The sequence below is a fragment of the Carettochelys insculpta genome, chromosome 2 (assembly GCF_033958435.1).
Source record: "Carettochelys insculpta isolate YL-2023 chromosome 2, ASM3395843v1, whole genome shotgun sequence".
NCBI lineage: Eukaryota > Metazoa > Chordata > Testudines > Carettochelyidae > Carettochelys > Carettochelys insculpta.
In genome coordinates this window covers 2,540,532-2,560,992 of record NC_134138.1, presented here as the reverse complement: position 1 = coordinate 2,560,992, position 20,461 = coordinate 2,540,532, and the positions used below count along the sequence as shown (strand labels likewise).

Here is a 20,461-nt window from a genome sequence, read left to right as displayed (position 1 = left end):
CAAGGGATTTAGTTTTAAGGAAAACAGACTCTTGTAGACTGGGAATATTTTTGAAACTTTTTGTTCCTAGGTGTTCTCACAAGGAGTTCTGAAACCATTGCAGGGTTCACAGTCATGTAATTAGCATATGGGGGGGTCCTCTTTATCGAAGAACAGAACATCATCATAATGGCCATTAGTGGGTCAGACCAAAGGTCCATCTAGCTCAGCATCCCAGCTGCTGACAGCTGGTCAGTGCCAGGTGCACCGGGGGCGGGGGGGGCACCAAAGACAATGATCAAGCAACTTGTCTCTCGCCATCCATTTCCAGCCTCTGACAAAGGGCCAGGGACACCATTCCTCCCCCCTGGCTAATAGCCTTTTATGGACCTAACCTCCATGAATGTATCTAGCTCTTCCTTGAACTGCCATTTAGTCCTAGCCTTCACAGCCTCCTCTGGCAAGGAGTTCCACAAGTTGACTGTGTGCTGTGTGAAAAAGAACCCTGACTAGTTTTAAACCTGCTCCCCATTAATCTCATTTGATGTCCTCTAGTTCTTACATTATACGAACAAGTAAGTAACTTTTCTTTATCAACCTCTCCACACCACTCATGATTTTATATACCTCTATCATCTCCCACCTCAGTCTCCTCTTTTCTAAACTGCAAAGTCTCAGTCTCCTTAACCTCTCCTCATAGGGGACCCGGTGCAAGCCCCTAATAGTTTTAGTTACCCTTTTCTGAACCTTTTCTAATGCCAAAATATCTTATTTGAGGTGAGGAGACCACACCTGTACGCAGTATTCAAGATGTGGGCGTACCATAGTTTTATAAAGGGGCAGCAGCATTAAACAGATCATTAGGCTTGAAGACAACATTTGTGCTAAGTAAGGCCTGGCCTACATTAGGCTGTTAGATTGAACTTCATTGACTTAGGTCAAATTTCTAAGCCTGTGTTGTCCAGTGTGCTTTGGCAAATGGGACACCGTCATGTGGCGAAGAGGAGCCACATGCCTGGAGAGCCCTTCGCCAGCTCTGTACATGTGCTCCACCACGTGGTGGGACAAGTGCCTGGTATTGGCGATGGAGGCAGCTCCGAGCTGTGGGCTCCTGCGACCCGCTGCCTGGCACGGCTCTGGTGCCATCTCTGGGGGAGGCGGGTGGCTGTGGTGCTTGTGAAATTTCTTTTGGACACCACTGTTCTAAGCAGTCAGTCCACACTAAAGGGTGCGTTCCACTGACTTTAAGGGCTCCTACTGTACACATTGATACGCCTGCTTCTCCCGAGAAGCAATGTCAAAGATCGACCATGCATGTTCAATTTTAGGGTACTGCAGTTGGAACATTGTGAAATTCAACCTTCTTAACCTCCTGGAGGTCTCCACAGTACTCCAATGTGACCACTCTAGCCACCACTATCAGCTCCACAGGAAACAAGGGAAGGAGCATTAAGCTATGCTAGCACAAGCTGCTCCAACATGCCTGGAGGATCAATTTCCTTCCTCCCCTTTCCGGGGGTGCTGGGGGAAGGGGAAACTTCCATTGTCCCGGCAAAGCAGGAAGGAGAAGCACGGGGTGACCGTGACAGCCACACAGCCCCAATAGTGCAAAATGCACTGCCATGCCTACCCTCACCCATTTCCCTGGGCTCCTGGGGGAATGCGAATCTCTCAATGCCCCAGCAAAGTGGGGAGGAATACCACACGGTGACCATGACTGCCACTGCCCCAAAAGACACCACGCCCTCCTGCCCCAAAAGACACCACGCCCTCCTCGTGCTTGCAATGTGCACAACTGCAGACTCACCATCTCAAAAGCATGTCCCAATGTGTGCCTTACCATAACTGGAAATGAACAGAGTCAAGCAAGAGTCTTATGATCTGTTAAGTACAGGGTGCACAGAGGATGCTAAAAAAACAAAGTTTGTCCTTGTACGTAACACATCCTTATTGTTTATCACAGAGGCTCTCACATGAAATTTCTGTGTGTGTTGTGAAACTTCTCATTTACACTAATGCATCGCCCTAATGTCTGGCTTTTACTTACATTTTGTCAACATATGCTGAACAGCAAGCTCTTTGAACACTGCTTCCCCCACCCCCAACTGTTAGACCAGTACAGATCTGGAGAAAATGAACATCGGAAGATACATTGCCAGAGCACATGCAAGCAGCCTGCACAGACAAGACACAGTTAAATGCCTGGAGGAGAAACACACTGAAGAACTGGAGAGTGCTCAGAGAGCATGAAGTCCAGACCCAGGCGATGGTGAAGCTGATGGTGCAGCACACGTTGTTCTTGAGGTGCCTGGCAGAGGAGCACAGAAACTTGTGGAAGTCCATGTTGAATCACACGCCCTTCTCAGCCTGTTTTACACCCTTCTCCCACCAGTGCCCCAGAACGAGGGCTGTGTGTGTCAAGGGTAGCCTTGCATTCCACTCCCAGGGATGCTTCTCAGAGTGGAATTCTGACAGTCACCTACCTGCACCTCTTTAAAGAGTCATTTGCAGCTCCTTGCCCTGCCGGGCTGAAATAACACAATTAAATTTAATTGGTTTAATGGCCAGCATGAGGGATCTGGCCATTAAACCAATTGAATTTAGTTCCATTATTTCAGCATGGCAGGGCAGGGCATCACCCACACTGCAGGTGGGGAAAATGAGCAGGAGAGAGGGGTGGCTGAGGGCTCTATAGGTGACCCTGGCAATTACAGACCGGTAAGTCTAACATCAGTTCCAGGCAAATTAGTTGAAACAACAGAAAAGAATAAAACTGTCAGGCACCTAGAAGAACATAATTTGATGGGCAAAAGTCAACATGGTTTCTGCAGAGGGAAATCATGTCTTACTAATCTGTTAGAGCTCTTTGGCGGGGTTAAACATGCAGACCAGGGAGATCCAGTGGATATAGTATACTTAGATTTCTAGAAAGCCTCTGACAAGGTACCTCATCAAAGGCTCTTATGTAAATTAAGTTGTCGTGGGATAAGAGGAAAGGTCCTTTCATGGACTGAGACCTGGTTAAAAGACAGGAAACAGAGGGTAGGCATAAATGGTAAATTTTCCAAATGGAGAGGGGTAACTAGTGGTGTCCCCCCAGGGTCAGTCCTAGGACCAACCCTGTTCAATTTATTCATAAATGGTCTGGAGAAGGGGGTGAGCAGTGAGGTGGCAAAGTTTGCAGATGACACTAAACAGTTCAAGATAGTCAAGACAAAGGCAGACTGTGAAGAGTTTCAAAAACATCTCACCAAACTGAGTGACTGGGCAACAAAATGGCAAATTAAATTTAAGGTGCATAAGTGTAAGGTCATGCACATTGGAAAAAATAACCCCAACTATACTTAGCATAGTATAGGTTATTTTAGCTATAACTAATCAGGGGGCTAATTTAGCTATAACTAATCAGGAAAGATCTTGGAGTTATCATGGACAGCTCCTTGAAAACATCCACACAGTGTGGAGAGGCAGGCAAAAAGGATGTGAGGCATTATTAAAAAAGGGATAGACAATAAGACAAGGAGTATCTTTCTGCCCCTATACAAATCTATGGTACGCCCACATCTTAAATACTGCATACAGGTGTGGTCTCCTCACCTAAAAAACGATAACCTGGCACTGGAAAAGGTTCAGAAAAGGGCAACTAAAATAATTAGGGGTTTGGAACAGATCCCGTATGAGGAGAGGCTAAAAAGATTAGGACTTCTCAGTTTAGAAAAGAGGAGACTGAGGGGGGACATGATAGAGGTATATAAAATGATGACAGGTGTGGACAGGGTGAATAAGAAGAAGTTATTTACTTGTGCCCACAATACAAGAACTAGAGAATACCAAATGAAATTAATGGGTAGCAGGTTTAAAACTAATAAAAGTTCTTCTTCACTCAGCACATAGTTAACCTGTGGAACTCCTTGCCAGAGGAGGCTGTGAAGGCTAGGACTGTAACAGAACTTAAGAAAGAGCTAGATAAATTCATGAAGGTTAGGTCCATAAAAGGCTATTAGCCAAGGGAAGGAATGGTGTCCCTGGCCTCTGATTGTCAGAGGCTGAGAAGGATGGCAGGAGACAAATCGCTTGATTATTGTCTTCGGTCCACCCCCTCTGGGGTACCTGGCACTGGCCACTGTCGGCAGACAGGCTACTGGGCTGGATGGACCTTTGGTCTGACCCAGTATGGCCGTTCTTATGTTCTTATGAGCCTGTCCCTGCTGGAGCCACACAGCCCCTGCTGAGGAGGAGAAAGGAAGGAGCAGCAGCAGCACAAGCGCGCAGCTGGAGGAACGTGAGAGTTGAGGCAGGTTGAGCCTGGGTTTGGGGCTAAGAGGGGTTAATACTGGGGATGGAGGGGCAGGTCTGAGACTGAGCTGGTTTAAGCCTAAGGACTTGGGAGGGGGCATCTGGGGCTGAAAGGGGGACAGGGTGTTTTTGGGACCTGGGGACAGGGGGTGAAAGTAAACTTTCTGACAATTCATTGTGTGTGCACTGTTCTTAAAATAGGGGTTACAAAAAGTATGGTTTGACATTATGTGTTAAGGACCGTCTCATATTCACATGCATTGTGGCTCAAGTATTAATTTCCTAACTGAATTTGAAAAAATGTCTCTTCTCACTATTTTAGTTGCAGACCCCTTCCCACCTGTGATGACAAAACACCTCTTGTCCTTGTTTACCCACCTTCAAAGCCACTGTCATGAACTCCTTTACTATGTGTTATGTTTTTTCCCTGAAATGAAAATGATTACACTCTCAAAAAGTATCTTTACTGCTTGCGTTGCATGGGGCAGGGTGTTATCGCAGGACAGCACACATCATACTGGGGGCACCTCCTTTACAGCAACAGACATGACTTTTATATTGATGTCTGGTCATTCATAAAAATGTTTTTCAAAGCCTCCTTGATTGGCAGCGCCCTATGCTGTGTTCTCCTTATTGCCCTGGCGTTTCGCTGCTCACAATTAGTGGCCAGGTGATCTGCCTTCATGCCAAGCTGGAGGGTCAAATTTTCCCCCTTGTTCTCACATAAGTTATGGAGCACACAGCAGGCTACCACTACACAGGGAATGTTGCTTTTGCTGAGGTCTAACCCCATCACGAGGCTCCTGAACCTGGCTTCTAAATAGTGAAATGATGTAATGGAGTGGGGGGAGTGCATGTGTGAGTCAGGCTGGATGTCTGAGGCAAGCAGCAGCTCCCAGTGGCTAAGGATGACCCTGGGGCTACAACTGGCAGGTGACACCTCTGCCTGAACAAAGAGCAGGGAGGAGCTGAGCTGGGGTTTTGAATCGGGGGGCGGCAGTTAGAGGCTAGGAAAAGGGAGAGCTGGAAGGCAGCCAGCCTGAGGAGGGGGAAGCTACACCCCAGAGGGGCACCCCTCGGGGTCTTCTCCCCAGGACAGGTTGGAAGGACTGTCTCTGGCTGCTATGCTGTTGCTTCTGTGAGAAACTGGACATCTGTTGCCTAATAAACCTGCTGTTGTACCTGCTGAGTGAGAGTCTCTCCTGCCAGCGGACGGGGTGCAGTGCAGGGGGACCCCTGAACCCCATCACAAATGCACATTCCACTACCATTCTGCACTTGCTCAGCCTGTAGCTGAAAAGCTCCTTAACTGTGATTCAGGTTCCTCTCAAGAGCCAAGGGAGCGAGGGATAAGTTGCATCTCCCAGGATCACTATTGGCACCTCCAATGGTGAGTTTCTGGTCTGGGAAGAAAGTTCCATTCTGCAGCTTTCTGAACAGACCAGAGTTCCTACAGATGTATGTGTTACACACCTTTCCTGACCATCCTCCACTGATGTTGGTGAAATGGTCCTTGTGATCCATCAACGCCTGCAGAACCATGTAGAAGTATCCCTTGCGGTTTATGTAATTTGTGGCAAGTTGGTCTGGTGCTAATATAAGGATGTGCATTCCACCGATCACCCTGCCACTATTAGGGAACCCCATCACAGCAAAATCATCCACTATGTTCTGGAATGTAGAGATGAGGCAACCACTACGTTGTGTGTGGACAATGCCTGGACAGAGCTTACTGAACAAAAGGGTGGTTCATGCAAAGTAACCAAGCCATCCAAAAACATCTGATGCAGTGTACACACGCACATAAAGACAGAGGTTTTCTGTTTAATCTTGGACATGTGATATGCCCTATACTCACCTTCTATGTTTGAATCTGATCAACTCAGCATTTCTTTGCTGCATGCTAAATAAAGAAACCTGAGTGATGAAGTCTGGAGTCAAACTGAGTTTACTGGATCCCAGAGAAGTGGTGGAAAGGTGTTCTAGAGAAGCTGAGTCAAGGAGGTCTCACAGGTAACACCAACAAGTTAGAAATTAAGGAGTGATGAGACCAAATAGATCATGTAGTCTGATCCATATGAACTCAAGCAGCTTCCACTTGCACCCACACACTAAACCTAACCACCAGTTAAGGACAGATCTGCCATCTGTATCCTTTGTCAGAACTTTTCTCCAGATCTGGACATGTAAGTCGCATCATTTCCACTTCAACAGATGAGTTGGAAACCAATTTACAAAGAAAACTGCTCATGTTTGATAAAACTTCCCTATTAATTCTCACAAGCAACAAGCAATTTAGAATGAGTCACCTGCTAGTAAGTCTCCCAAAAAAACCGAACGCCTAACAACGACCTCATACTGAACAAATGCATGACCTGTGGTCAGTAAGCACTTCAGACATGAAACGAGACAAGACATCCACAATCTGAATAAAACACAAGAAACTGGCTGACGCAGAAGGCCCGGTGTTGGCTTACCTTCCATAGATTTTTATGGCATTAAAACAAAGTAGCATAGATTCTACTTTGACCCCCTGTAGAACACGGGCAATAGAATTCACCAAGTGATTCCTAAACCAAGCCCGTACCTTACGTTACAGTTAAGGACATAACTTTTAGAAAGAACAAATCCTGATGTAAAGTTGACATCCCTAGTTAAGTTGTTTTAATGGTTAATTACGCTCATCGATGGATATCTGTGCACCTTAGTTCTACTCCAAACGTGTCTTGATTCAGCTTTCAGCCACAGTTTGAGCCTCTCTTGTCCAGCAACATCCGTTGTCCAGCATGGTTTTAAATCAGCTAGATTGTGCAGCCAAGATTTCTGCTGTCCCATAGCTTGGTTAGACACACCAGTCCTGGCTCCCAGTGTTCTGTCCTGTTGTTTAATGCTAATTTACACAAATATCTTTTAAGAGTGTAGAAAGCAATGGAAGTGCTGGTAATGCTGCTGGACTTTACTGACCTCTCATGGGCTGCTAATTCTCTGGTTCAGCATCACACAAGTCTTGAGGGTGCCGGACAAAAGAGGTTCAACCTGTACTAGATGTTCTTCTGCCTTTGCCTGATTTTCTAATATCAGGCAACCCATGTGGCTGCAACTATACTGTAGAGATCAAAGATCTGTCCACTGGCAGAAAACTCTTCCCTATGTGGATACCTAGTCAATGATCAAGTCATATCTTAAACTTCTCTTTGGAAACTAAGTAATTAAATTCATTAATCATTTACTGCAAAGCAGTTTTCAGCCTCAAATCATTCCTTGTAGTTCTTCCTTTGAAAAGTGCAGACTCTACAGCTGGAAAGAACACCCAGTGGCAGTTTCAATTAATGCAATAGACACTTTGTTCTCCAACTCCTATGCACCACAGACTTAACTGGTGAGCTGAATAACCATCTTGTTTCCATGCAGAAGAGGGAAGGAGCTTACAAAAATCCTGCATCTGGACTGGCTGGATGATTCAAAAGAGAGAGAGTACTCTTCTTTCTGTTTACGCTGCTGCTACACCAAAGAGAGCAGGATAACACACTTTTGTTTTCGTAACTTCGAAGAGTCATCAAACCACGCTTCAATATCATCCACGGAATACATATTTTACAAAGAGGGAGACTGGGGCAGTGAAGGAACTTGGGAGCACCTGGCTCTCCATCCTCTACTCATGTTGTCAGACTTTAGATTGAATTTGTCTACCTTCAACTTCTGGCCACTGTCAAGACAATGAAGGCTAAGAAAGACTCTTTCCATGGCTGGGAATTAGCCCTTTAGGCCACAGCATTGTACTGGGAACTCACATCACCTGATTATCCACCTCCACCCCCAAATCTCATTCAGAGTCACTGATTCCCAGGGGTACAATCCCCCATCTTCTCATTATGACCTACACCCTTTGTTCCAAGTTTTAGCTGTATCACAATGCAAGTTTACTTACACCCAGCTTACCAAATGATCCATATAACTCTAGCTGTGACCTCTCCATTACTGAAGGAATGGTAATTTTTCATTAAATTGATATGTACACCAGTTCAGAAGGGATTTGGATGTTTTCAGCAAAGGGTATTCTTCCTAGCATAGAGAAAGACGGCCCTCCCTGCTGACCCGCCTATTGAAGATTGGCCTGGAATTTGGCAAGCAATGCAGAAAGTATTTATGAGCTGCAGGCAAAACAAGTTGCCCAATAAGTTACCCGAAGCACGCTATCTCACTTCCCATCAAAGATTCTGTTAGTGGGATTCTGCTCTGAAATGTGACTATGTAAAAATGGCACCTTCTTACTAAACAGACTGAACTTGGAGTATATGCAGGGATCAGATCTGGGGAGGAAAACTGGATTCTTCCTTTGTTTACAAAAATATTCTTTACTTAGACTGTATAACACTGTTATCAAGCAGTCCTGTAGCATCTTAAAGACTAATAATGTTATTTATTAGGTAATGAGCTTCATGGTAAGACCTACTTCTTATCCACAAAAGCTCGATCCCTAATAAAACTGTTAGTCTTTAAAGTGCTACAGGACTGCTTTTTTGTTTTGTGAAGATACAGGTTAACATGGCTACCTCTCTGTGGCCATTTCCCCTCTGAGACTGTAACACAATTAATGAGCATCTATTGCAGAAATTTGCAGGTTATGGAAAACATGGCTTTATACAGGTATGTTAGTATAATTTGAAAGCAATAGAGGGTCCTGGTTTTCGGAGCGCAAGCTGCGCAATGTCTATATGGCAATCACAAAGAGCCTTAAGATCACACAATGCATCTGATCAATGTACTCTCAAAAAGGATTCTTAATTTAAAAGAGACCTGCAAATGAACAGTGGGTTTGTGCCACTTTCATCTCTAACCCTCTATCCAAAAAAAAGTTTCTTTTCCTGCTTTTTACCCAGTCTGCTCCCTTTTTTGCACAAACACAGTTAAGATGTCTTTCCTCTCAAAAGATCCAGGAATGTGGATGAGTTCTCAGTCCTTAAAGGAACATGTTGCATGTAATTTTTTGCCCCACTTCTTTGTTGAGTGAAGCAGATGAAGAAATGAGGCAGTGAAAACACTGGGAAACACAAAAGCGTAGATGAGCTTTGAAGCAAAGAGAAAAGAAGAGGAAACAAATATTGAAGACATCAGAACAAGATACACCATGATAATTTACAGGAAAGAAAGTTAAATAAGGAAAAGGAAAATTTCAAGAGACTCAGCAATGGCAAATTCCAAGTTAACAAAAAACCTGATAGACAATGGCAATTATAGTCAGTATATTACAAACAGTACACCGTGGCTTTATACACCCTCAAAGGGCATTGCAGCATATGGATTATATTGCTGGATTAATATGCTTATCACTGTGCCTATAAATTTCGGGTACAGTATCTAGGCTCTACCCTCCTTTGAAATCTTTTCAAGGTAACTTGCTGCACTGTTTCTTGGTTGAATTGTCCATTTAAGAACAAAAGCTCCATATGGCATATCTTCTTCCAAGTTGTCAGGCATTACAAACACACCGTAAAACATTTACTTTTAACACTGGGTATAACAGGGAGCTCTAGACACCAGCTTTGTACCCTCACTCTGCACAGACAGACCTAGCACATTCTTGAATGATACATGCTGGATTCAAGTATATATTTCATGGAAAATGAATTAAACCTGTCTCCAAACCACGTATTCTTAGGCCTTAGCTAAACTAGATTAGTGTTTCTCAACCAGGGGTATGTGTGACACACTCAAGTCTTCCAGGGAGTACACCAATTTATCTAGATATCTATCTAGTTTTACAATAGGCTGCATAAAAACACTAGTAAAGTCAGTATAGTCTAGAAGTTCATTCAAACGACTTGTTTCTACTGCTTCATATGCCATACACTGAAATGTAAGTACAATATTTCTATTTCCAATTCATTTATTTGATAAGATGGTAGAAGGTCAGCAAGTTTTGAGTAGTAGCCTTCAGTGATATTTCTGCATGTTTTTGTTAGTAAGTAGTTTTTAAGTAAGGTGCAACTCAGTGGTATGCAAAACAAATTTGACTCCTGAAAAGGTTACCGTAATCCGCAAAGGCTGAATGGCACTTGTTTAAAAATCTCAGATTACTTAAGCACCATGTTTCTCAACCGGTGGTACACATGCCCTTAGGAGTATGCAAGAGAAGTCTGGGGGTGCTTATTTTTCTTAAAAGGGCTACTTTATTTAAAAAAAAAAAAAATTGAGAATGACTGCACGAGATGATATTCAGGTGTATGTGTACTAGCAACCCCCCCCCTTCCAAATATGGATACAGTTTATACTTTCCTATGTTAGATACAAAGTGTTTTTGCTGATACAAGTGTCTGCACTAGAGCTGTCTGCATAAAGGAAAAAAAATCATACACCTAACAGGTTATATTGGCAAAAGTTTTTAGTGTAGACTAGGCCTTAGATGTCCTGCAAAATATGCAGGCCAGCCTTAACTTTCATTATATCTACTGAATTCACTTTTGGAAGTATCTCTAAAGCAGCTATAAAAGAAGAAGCTACATTTCAAGTGTTTCCAAAACACACTGAAGTACCATGAAAGTTTTTGCCACGACGGATACGCACTTCACTGGCCCAGTCTAACCAACACCCCCAACTTAAATGTATACAGTTTCTTTTTACTCAAAAGCTTTTCATATGATGAGAGCTCAGTTCAGTCAGCTATGAAACAATCAATTCTGGAGTGGAACATAGAAGCTATTTAACACAAAAAATAATTATGTGACTTTGTAATGTAAAATAATTGTTAGAATAATGTAACGATGACAACTCTTTGAGCTTGGAAACTATGACTACCCTCGTCAAGTGTTACAGGACTGCTTGTTTTTTTTGTGAAGCTGCAGACAAATAGGTCTACCCCCCTGAGACTATGTAGTCAAGAGTGCGATCTACATTTTGCATGAGTCAGAATTAAAGACACTAGGATTAACTCTGACACTCAGGAAAAGAGAGATCACTGAAAGGTATCATCATCAAACCAGCTGACAAAGGGGGTGCTGTTGTCATCATGAATACGTCGGACGATGAACAGGAGGCAGCCAGACAACTCTCCAACACCACGTTTTATAGACCTCTCTCCTCTGATCCCACCTTGGAACTCCAAAGGAAATTACAACAACTACTCAAGGAACTCCCTGCTGCTACTCGGGGACACACCATCTGAGCCGCAGCCTGGATTATTCTATTTACTTCCCAAAATCCACAAACCTGGAAATCCTGGACACTATCATTTCGAGTACTGACACCCTTACCGCTGGACTATCCAGTTACGTGGACTCCTTCCTCAAAGCCTATGCCACCAACACTCACAGCTATATCCGAGATACCACTGACTTCCTGAGGAAATTACAAAACATTGGAAAAATTCCTGATAACGCCATCCTTGCCACAATGGATGTAGAGGCTCTGTACACTAATATTCCACATAAAGATGGATTACAAGCAACCAGGAATACCATCCCTGATGCCACCACAGCCAATCTGGCGTCTGACCTCAGTTATCTTTGTTCTCACACACAGTTATTTCCGATTTGGGGTTAATTTATACCTCCAGTTTAGTGGAACTGCTTTGGGCACCCACACGGCCCCACAATATGCTAATATATTTATGGCTGACCTGGAACAACGATTCCTCAACTCTCGTCCCCTATTACGCCTCCTCTACTTAAGATACATTGATGACATCTTTATGATTTGGACCCATGGTACAGAGACTCCAGAAGAATTCCACAGAGACTTTAACAATCTACACTCCACCATCAACTTATGCCTCAATTACGACACGCAAGAGATACATTTCCCGGACACTACAGTACTAATCAAGGATGGCCTGACCAGTACCACACCATACCAAAAACCTACTGATCGCTATACTTACCTACATCCTTCTAGCTTCCATCCTGCACACAACTAGATCCGTTGTTTACAGTCGAGCTCTTAAATACAATCACATTTGCTCTGATCCAACTGACAGAGACCAAAAACTACAAGATCTTTACCAAATATTCATAAACCTGAATCACCCACCAGGAGAAGTAAAAAAAACAAATCGACAGGGCCAGACGAATACCCGGAAATCAGCTACTCCACGATTGGCCCAAAAAAGCCAAGAACACAACACCACTGGTCATCACCTACAGCCCCCAACTCAAACCACTGCAACAAATTATTAAAAACCTACAACCTATCCTTAATCAAAACAAAAAGCAGTCAAGTAGCGCTTTAAAGACTAGCAAAATAGTTTATTAGGTGAGCTTTCGTGGGACAGACCCACTTCTTCAGACCATAGCCAGACAAGAACAGACTCAATACTTAAGGCACAGAGAACAAAAACAGTAAGCAAGGAGGACAAATCAGAAAAAGATAATCAAGGTGAGCAAATCAGAGAGTGGAGGGTTGGGGGGGAGGTCAAGAATTAGATTAAGCCAGGTATGCAGACGAGCCCCTATAGTGACTCAGAAAGTTCCCGTCCCGGTTTAAACCACGTGTTAATGTGCCGAATTTGAATATAAAACGTTCATGTGCCAACAATGCCCAGATGCTTTGTATATTGGACAGACTTCTAACTCCCTTAGACAAAGGGTCAACAGGCACAAAACAGACATCAAAACACTCCAGATCCACAAACCAGTTAGTCAACATTTTAATGGAATGGGGCATTCTGTCAATGACCTAAAGGTATGTGTGTTACTGAAAAGGAATTTTTGCACTCTTTTGGAAAGGGAAACAGCCGAGCTGGCTTTTATATTCAAATTTGGCGCATTAACACGTGGTTTAAATCGTGACAGGAACTTTCTGAGTCACTATAGGGGCTCGTCTGCATACTTGGCTCAATCTAATTCTTGACCTTTCCCCCCACCCCTCCACTCTCTAATTTGCTCACCTTGATTATCTTTTTCTGATTTGTCCTCCTTGCTTACTGTTTTTGGTTCTCTGTGCCTTAAATATTGAGTCTGTTCTGGTATGGCTATGGTCTGAAGAAGTGGGTCTGTCCCATGAAAGCTCACCTAATAAACTATTTAGCTAGTCTTTAAAGTGCTACTTGACTGCTTTTTGTTTTGATAATGTATAGACTAGCATGGCTCCCTCTCTGTTATTATTAGCCTATGTTTTCCATCTCATCCAAAATTGTTCAAGTCAAACTGTTAGCTTTTAAGGTATCAGATGACAGCACAAGGCAATAGGGGTGCACTCTATTAACTGGAACGAATTGGGTTGTAGTGAACAGCGGTTGGTAACCAAAGCTCATGAAGACTACTCAATATACTGGACTTACAGTGCCCGTTTCATGGGTTATGCAGAAGAGACTGCTCTGACCTCCTGTATAACACAAGATAGATAAATTCCCAAAATAATTGCCAAAGCAGAAATTTTAGAAAAACAGCTAATCTTGATGTAAAATTAGCCAAGAAACAGAATCCACCAGGGTCCTGTTAATGTTTCAATAGCTTGTTGATCTTAGGCCATGCCTACACTACCACTTTTGCTGTCTCAGGATTATAAAAAAACCAACCCCCTGAATGGCAATAAATTACACTGACAAGAGCCCCACGTGGCTAGCCCTATGTTGGTAAGAGAACTTCTCCAACCAACACAGCATGTGGGAAGTAGTTTTCTGGTCAGCGGGATAGCTCTCTCCTGCCAGCAAACAGAGTCACATGAGCAATCTTACAGTGATGTAAGCTTGCTAGTAATAGACATGGCCTCACTGTTCAAAATTCATTTACATTTATCACCAACTCTGAATTTGTCTAACTTCAGCTTCCAGCCATTGGATCATGTTATACCTGTTTCTGCTAGATTGAAGAGTCCACTATCAAAAATATTGGTTTCTGATGTAGGTACTTACGGATGGTAATCAAGTCACTCTTTGAATTTCTTTTAGCCTCAAGCTCAGTCTGTTTTGTTTAACAATGTGCTTTTATCATTCCAACAACTCTTCTCTGATCCCTCTCCAACCTAAACTGGACTTAGGGTTCCAGCAGCAGTTGCACCAATGCCACATACAGGAGTAAAGAGGTTATTTCACCCCTACTACTGCTCAAGAGAGACAGTTCTGTAAGGGTTTCTCTACACAGAAAAGTTATACCAATTTACTTACACTGCTATAGGATGTACCCAGTCATTGCCACATGATGTAGCCACCGAGCCACATCAGGTGCTTACAGATATTTTCGTAAAACGAATGGGAATCATATATACCACTGCAAGGCATCTTTACTCAGGTATAACTGCATCAGCACTTGGAGTTGTATTGATATAACTACTACAAAAATTACCCCCATCTGAAAAAAGTTATATTTGTTTAAAAACTATTCAGACAATTCATAGAACGCCAGGACTGGAAGAGACCTTGAGAGGTCATCGTGTCCAGCCCCCGGCTTTGTGGCAGGACCAAGTACTGTCTAGACCACCCCGATAGACATCTACCTAACCTGTTCTTAAGCATCTCCAGAGACGGAGATTCCACAACCTCTCTTGGTAATTTATTTCACTGTTTGACCGCCCTGACAGTTAGGAACTTTTTCCTAATAAGAACATAAGAACGGCCATACTGGGTCAGACCAAAGGTCCATCCAGCCCAGCATCCCATCTGCCGACGGTGGCCAATGCCAGGTGCCCCAGAGAAGGAGAACAGAAGACAATGATCAAGTGATTTATCTCCTGCCATCCATCTCCTGCCCTTGTTCTGAAGGCTAGGGCACCATACTTTATCCCTGGCTAATAGCCATTTATGGACCTAACCTGCAAAAATTTATCAAGCTCTTTTTTAAACCCTAATAGAGTCCTGGCCTTCACAGCCTCCTCGGGCAAGGAGTTCCACAGGTTGACTGTGCGCTGTGTGAAGAAAAATTTCCTTTTATTAGTTTTGAACCTACTACCCATCAATTTCATTTGGTGTCCTCTAGTTCTTGTATTACGGGAAAAGGTAAATAATTTTTCTATATTCACTTTCTCCACACCATCCATGATTTTATATACCTCTATCATATCGCCCCTCAATCGCCTTTTTTCCAGACTGAAAAGTCCCAGTCTCTCTAGCCTCTCCCTATATGGAACCCGTTCCAAGCCCCTAATCATCTTAGTCGCCCTTTTCTGAACCTTTTCTAATGCCAATATATCTTTTTTGAGGTGAGGAGACCACATCTGCACGCAGCACTCAAGATGTGGGCGTACCATAGTTTTATAGAGGGGAAGTATGATATCTTTTGTCTTATTATTGATCCCTTTTTTAATAATTCCTAACATCCTATTTGCCTTACTAACTGCCGCTGCACACTGCGTGGATGTCTTCAGAGAACTATCCACTATAACTCCAAGATCCCTTTCCTGATCTGTCGTAGCTAAATTTGACCCCATCATGTAGTACGTGTAATCTGGGTTATTTTTTCCAATGTGCGTTACCTTACACTTACCCACATTAAATTTCATCTGCCATTTTGCTGCCCAATCACTCAGTTTGCTGAGATCTTTTTGTAGTTCTTCACAATCTGTTTTGGTTTTGACTGTCCTGAACAACTTGGTGTCATCTGCAAACTTTGCCACCTCACTGCTTACCTCATTTTCTAGATCACTGATGAACAAGTTGAACAGGATCGGTCCCAGGACTGACCCCTGGGGAACACCACTAGTTACCCTCCTCCATTGTGAAAATTTACCATTTATTCTCACCCTTTGTTTTCTGTCTTTTAACCAATTCCCGATCCATGAAAGGATCTTTCCTCCTATCCCATGACCACCTAATTTACATAAAAGCCTTTGGTGTGGGACCGTGTCAAAGGCTTTCTGGAAATCTAGGTATATTATGTCCACTGGGTGCCCCTTGTCCACATGTTTATTAACCCCTTCAAAGAATTCTAATAGATTAGTTAGACACGACTTCCCTCTGCAGAAACCATGCTGACTTTTGCCCAACAATTCGTGCTCTTCTACGTGCCTTGCAATTTTATTCTTTACCAACCTAAACCTCCCTTGCTGCAGTTTGAGCCCATTGCCTCTTGTTCTATCCTCAGAGGCCAAGAAAAACAAGTTTGCTCCCTCCTCCTTATGACACCCTTTTAGAGACCTGAAAACCGCTATCATGTTCCGCCCCCCCCCTTTATCTTTTTTCCAAACTAAACAAGCCCATTTCTTCCAGCCTTTCTTCATAGGTCATGTTCTCGAGACCTTTGATCATTCTTGTTGCTCTTTTCTGGACCCTTTCCAATTTCTCCATATCTTTCTTGAAATGCGGCGCCCAGAACTGGACACAATACTCCAACTGGGGCCTAACCAGGGTAGAGTAGAGCAGAAGAATGACTTCTCGTGTCTTGCTGACAACACACCTGTTTATGCATCCCAGAATCATGTTTGGTTTTTTTGCAACAGCATCACACTGTTGACTCTCATTCAACATGTGGTCCACTCTAACCCCTAGATCCCTTTCTGCCATACTCCTTCCTAGACAGTTTCTCCCCATTCTGTATGTGTGAAACTGATTGTTCCTTCCTAAGTTGAGCACTTTGCATTTCTCTTTATTAAACTTCATCCTGTTTACTTCAGACCACTTCTCCAATTTGTTCAGATCATTTTGAATTTTGACCCTATCCTCCAAAGCAGTTACAACCCCTCCTAGCTTGATATCATCCACAAACTTAATAAGCATACAGTCTATGCCAATATCTAAATTGTTGATAAAGATGTTGAACAGAACAGGTCCCAATACAGACCCCTGCGGAACCCCACTTGTTATACCTTTCCAGCAGGATTGAGAACCATTAATAACTACTCTCTGAGTACAGTTATCCAGCCAGTTTTGCACCCACCTTATAGAAGCCCCATTCCAAGTCTCTAATAATTAAAGAGCACCCGTGTGGTCTTTTCACAGGCATGAGTATATAGGCATTTCTAAGCAAGAGAGTTACACCAGTTTCACTTAAGGAAACCTTTTTAAGCTAGTAGAAATTTCTGTAGATTCATTCTTGTAGATCTAGGAGTGGGTTTATTTTAGTTTAAACTGGAAAAGAGTGCCTACGCAGTTTTTTGTACCTTAAAAAAAATCAGATCAACTCAAACCTTAAATTAAACCATTATAACTTCCTCAATTAATCTAGCCCTAAGCATGGATTCATGAAGGGAAAGTCATGCCTGACCAATCTGATTAGTTTCTATGATGAGATAACTGGCTCTGTGGATAAGGGAAAATCAATGGATGTGATTTATCTTGACTTTAGCAAAGCTTTTGATACAGTCTCCCACAATATTCTTGTCAGCAAGTTAAAGAAATGTGGATTGGATAAATGGTCGGTAAAATGGATAGAAAGCTGGCTGGAAGGTCAGTCCCAGCGGGTAGTGATCAATGGCTCAATGTCGGGATGGCGGTCGGTTTCTAGCAGAGTGCCCCAAGGTTCGGTTCTGGGTCCTGTTCTGTTCAACATATTTATCAATGACCTGGATGAGGGGTTGGATTGCACCCTCAGCAAGTTTGCGGATGACACTAAGCTAGGGGGAGAGGTAGATACACTGGAGGGTGGGGATAGGGTCCAGAGTGACTTAGACAAATTGGAAGACTGGGCCGCAATAAATCTAATGAGGTTCAGTAAGGACAAGTGCAGAGTCCTGCACTTGGGCCGGAAGAATCCCAAGCATCGTTACAGACTGGGGTCCGACTGGCTTAGTAGTAGTTCTGCAGAAAAGGACCTGGGAGTTGTAGCGGATGAGAAGCTGGACATGAGTCAACAGTGTGCTGTTGTAGCCAAGAAGGCTAATGGCATATTAGGCTGCATCAAGAGGAGCGTTGCCAGTAGATCCAGAGAAGTGATTATTCCTCTTTATTTGGCTTTGCTGAGGCCTCATCTGGAGTACTGTGTCCAGTTCTGGGCCCCCAATTATAGGAAGGATGTGGATACACTGGAGAGGGTCCAGTGGAGGGTGACCAAAATAATTAGGGGGCTGGAGCGTATGACCTATGAAGAAAAGCTGAGGGAATTGGGACTGTTTAGTCTGCAAAAGAGAAGACTGAGGGGGAACTTGATAACAGCCTTCAACTTACTGAAGGGAGGCTGCAAAGAGGCTGGAGAGAGGCTGTTCACAGTGGTCACGGACAGCAGAACACAGAACAAGGGTCTCAAGTTGTGGTTGGGAAGGTCCAGGTTAAACATTAGGAAAAAGTTTTTCGCTAGGAGGGTGGTGAAGCATTGGAATGGTCTACCTAGGGAAGTAGTGGAGTCTCCATCCCCAGAGGTGTTTAAGTCTCGCCTTGACAAAGCCCTGGCTAGGCTGACCTGATGGGTTTGGTCCTGCCCAGGGCAGGGGGCTGGACTTGATGACTTTTTTAGGTCTCTTCCAGCTCTATTGTTCTATGAGCTGATGAAAAGCTTGGAAGATTAGACATTACATAAAACCACAGTATATAAAATAAAACAGGTAAATAACATTCCCTGACTAGCCTCCTGAAAGATCAATCTTGGGTTTCACGCTACACTAGGCCCTCACTATTTTCCTCCAAAATGCTTAAAACATAGGAAAAGCCATATTGGGTCAGACCAAAGGCCCATCTACTGCAGGAACCTGTCTTCCAACAGTGACCAATGCCAGATGCCCCAGAGTGAGTGAACAGAACAGGTGACCCATCTCCACTCCCAACTTCTAGCAAACAGAGGCTAGAGACACCATCTCTTTTCATCCTGGCAAACAGCCATTGATGTCACTAACCTCTATGAATTTCACTAATTCTTTTATTAACCCTTTCATAGTCTTGACATGTTCCAGCGAGAAACTCCACAGGTTCCTTTTGTGTTTTACGAAGAAATATGCTGTTTGTTTTAAATCAGCTACCTATTAATTTCATTTGATGACCCCCTATTTCTTGTGTTATGCAAAGGAGTTATTTATTCTCTCTTATTTACTTCCAGTGGGGACAACGCAAGGTGCTTCACAGGGAATAAACAGAATCAAGTAATCCACCTCCTTTCGACAGTTCCCGGCTTCTGACAAACAGGGACTAGGGACACCAGCCCGGCCCATCCCGGGGACCAGCCATTGCTTGGCTCACCCTGCAGAAACTTAACGAGCTCTCTTCTGAGCTCTGCTGCAGATTCGGGCTTCACAACGTTTCCTGGCAAAGTTCCCCACCCGTGGGCTGCGCCTGGGGTGAAGAAATTCCTCCTCCCGCTTCTCTTCGGCCAGCCGCCGACTCGTTTACTTTCACGCTTCGCAGCTCCCCACCGTCTGCCGCTGCCTCTCGGGAAGCCGTGCGCAGACACGCCACCTCCCCGAGCCCGAACGCGCCACTGTGCGACTGCGGGGGGCCCCGGAGCCGACCGCCCGGCCGGCCGCAGCGCCAGGCTCTCCGAGCTGCCGGGGCCGGAGGCGCCCTGGGGCGCGGCTGCCGGCGGGAGGCGCCGAGGCCAGCAGACAGCCCCGCGCCCCCACCCCACCGGGCCCCGCAGCTAGCGCTGGGCGGCGGCCGAGCCAGGCGAGCCCAGAGCGGCGGGCTCCGGGGCCGCCCCCCGCGGGACAAAGCCCGGGCCCCGTCCCGCCCCGCCCCTCACCGGGCTCCAGCAGATGAGCGGGTCGGTGTCGGGATCCTCCACCAGGGTCCACAGCTTGGTGAGGAAGGCGGGGACGTTGCTGCCGCCGGGGCCCGCGCCCGCCCCCGGGCCCTCCATGTCCTCGGGCCGGGGCCCGCTACGCGGGGGCGGGGCCGGGGCCGGCCGAGACCCGGGAGCGCCGCCCGAGGCCGCGGGGCCCGGCAGCCGAGACACGCGCGGGGCCGGCTGGCTAGCGCCGCCTCCCCCCGCCGCGGGGCCCGGCCGCGGCCTGCGCACTGAACCCCGCTGAGCCCAGCATGGCCGCCGCCATCTTGGGACGCCTCACGGCCAGGCCCCCTTCCGAGCCGGCTGGGCGCATGCGCGGCTTCGCCACGGTCCCCGGACCGACTGAGCTCCGGGCGCATGCGCCGCGCCCGGCCCCTCGCGCTGCGCGCTGCCCGGCGTGAAGCTCCGCCTCCGCCTTGCGCGCCCTTCCCCCTTCCCGATCGCGGGCTGGGGCACCGCGCATGCGCACCTTGCGCCCAAGCCTGGGGGGAAGGAGGGGGAAGGCGCGTGCGCCAAGGGCGCCTCCGTCTTCTGACCTTTGACCCCCTGATCCCGGTCCGGCCGGACCCGGGGTGTTTTTCCTCCTCGCCCCGGGGGGTGGCCTGTATGGG

The 20,461-nt window shown here is 45.3% G+C and overlaps 1 protein-coding gene across 4 annotated transcripts in view; it reads right to left on the bottom strand.

The window, feature by feature from the left end:
* HSF1 (heat shock transcription factor 1) overlaps positions 1–20,061 on the bottom strand; it is a 118,012-nt gene extending 97,951 nt beyond the window's left edge. For 2 of the 4 annotated variants that reach the window (XM_074986443.1, XM_074986444.1), the window contains exon 1: positions 19,806–20,061. In XM_074986443.1, the coding sequence (XP_074842544.1) occupies positions 19,806–19,922 (117 nt within the window). In that variant the 5' untranslated portion in view covers positions 19,923–20,061. Of the gene's footprint in view, positions 1–19,306; positions 19,454–19,805 lie in introns of those variants that run through there. The other 2 variants (XM_074986446.1, XM_074986447.1) reach the window with 2 other exon arrangements.
* Between the last annotated feature and the right edge of the window lie 400 nt (positions 20,062–20,461).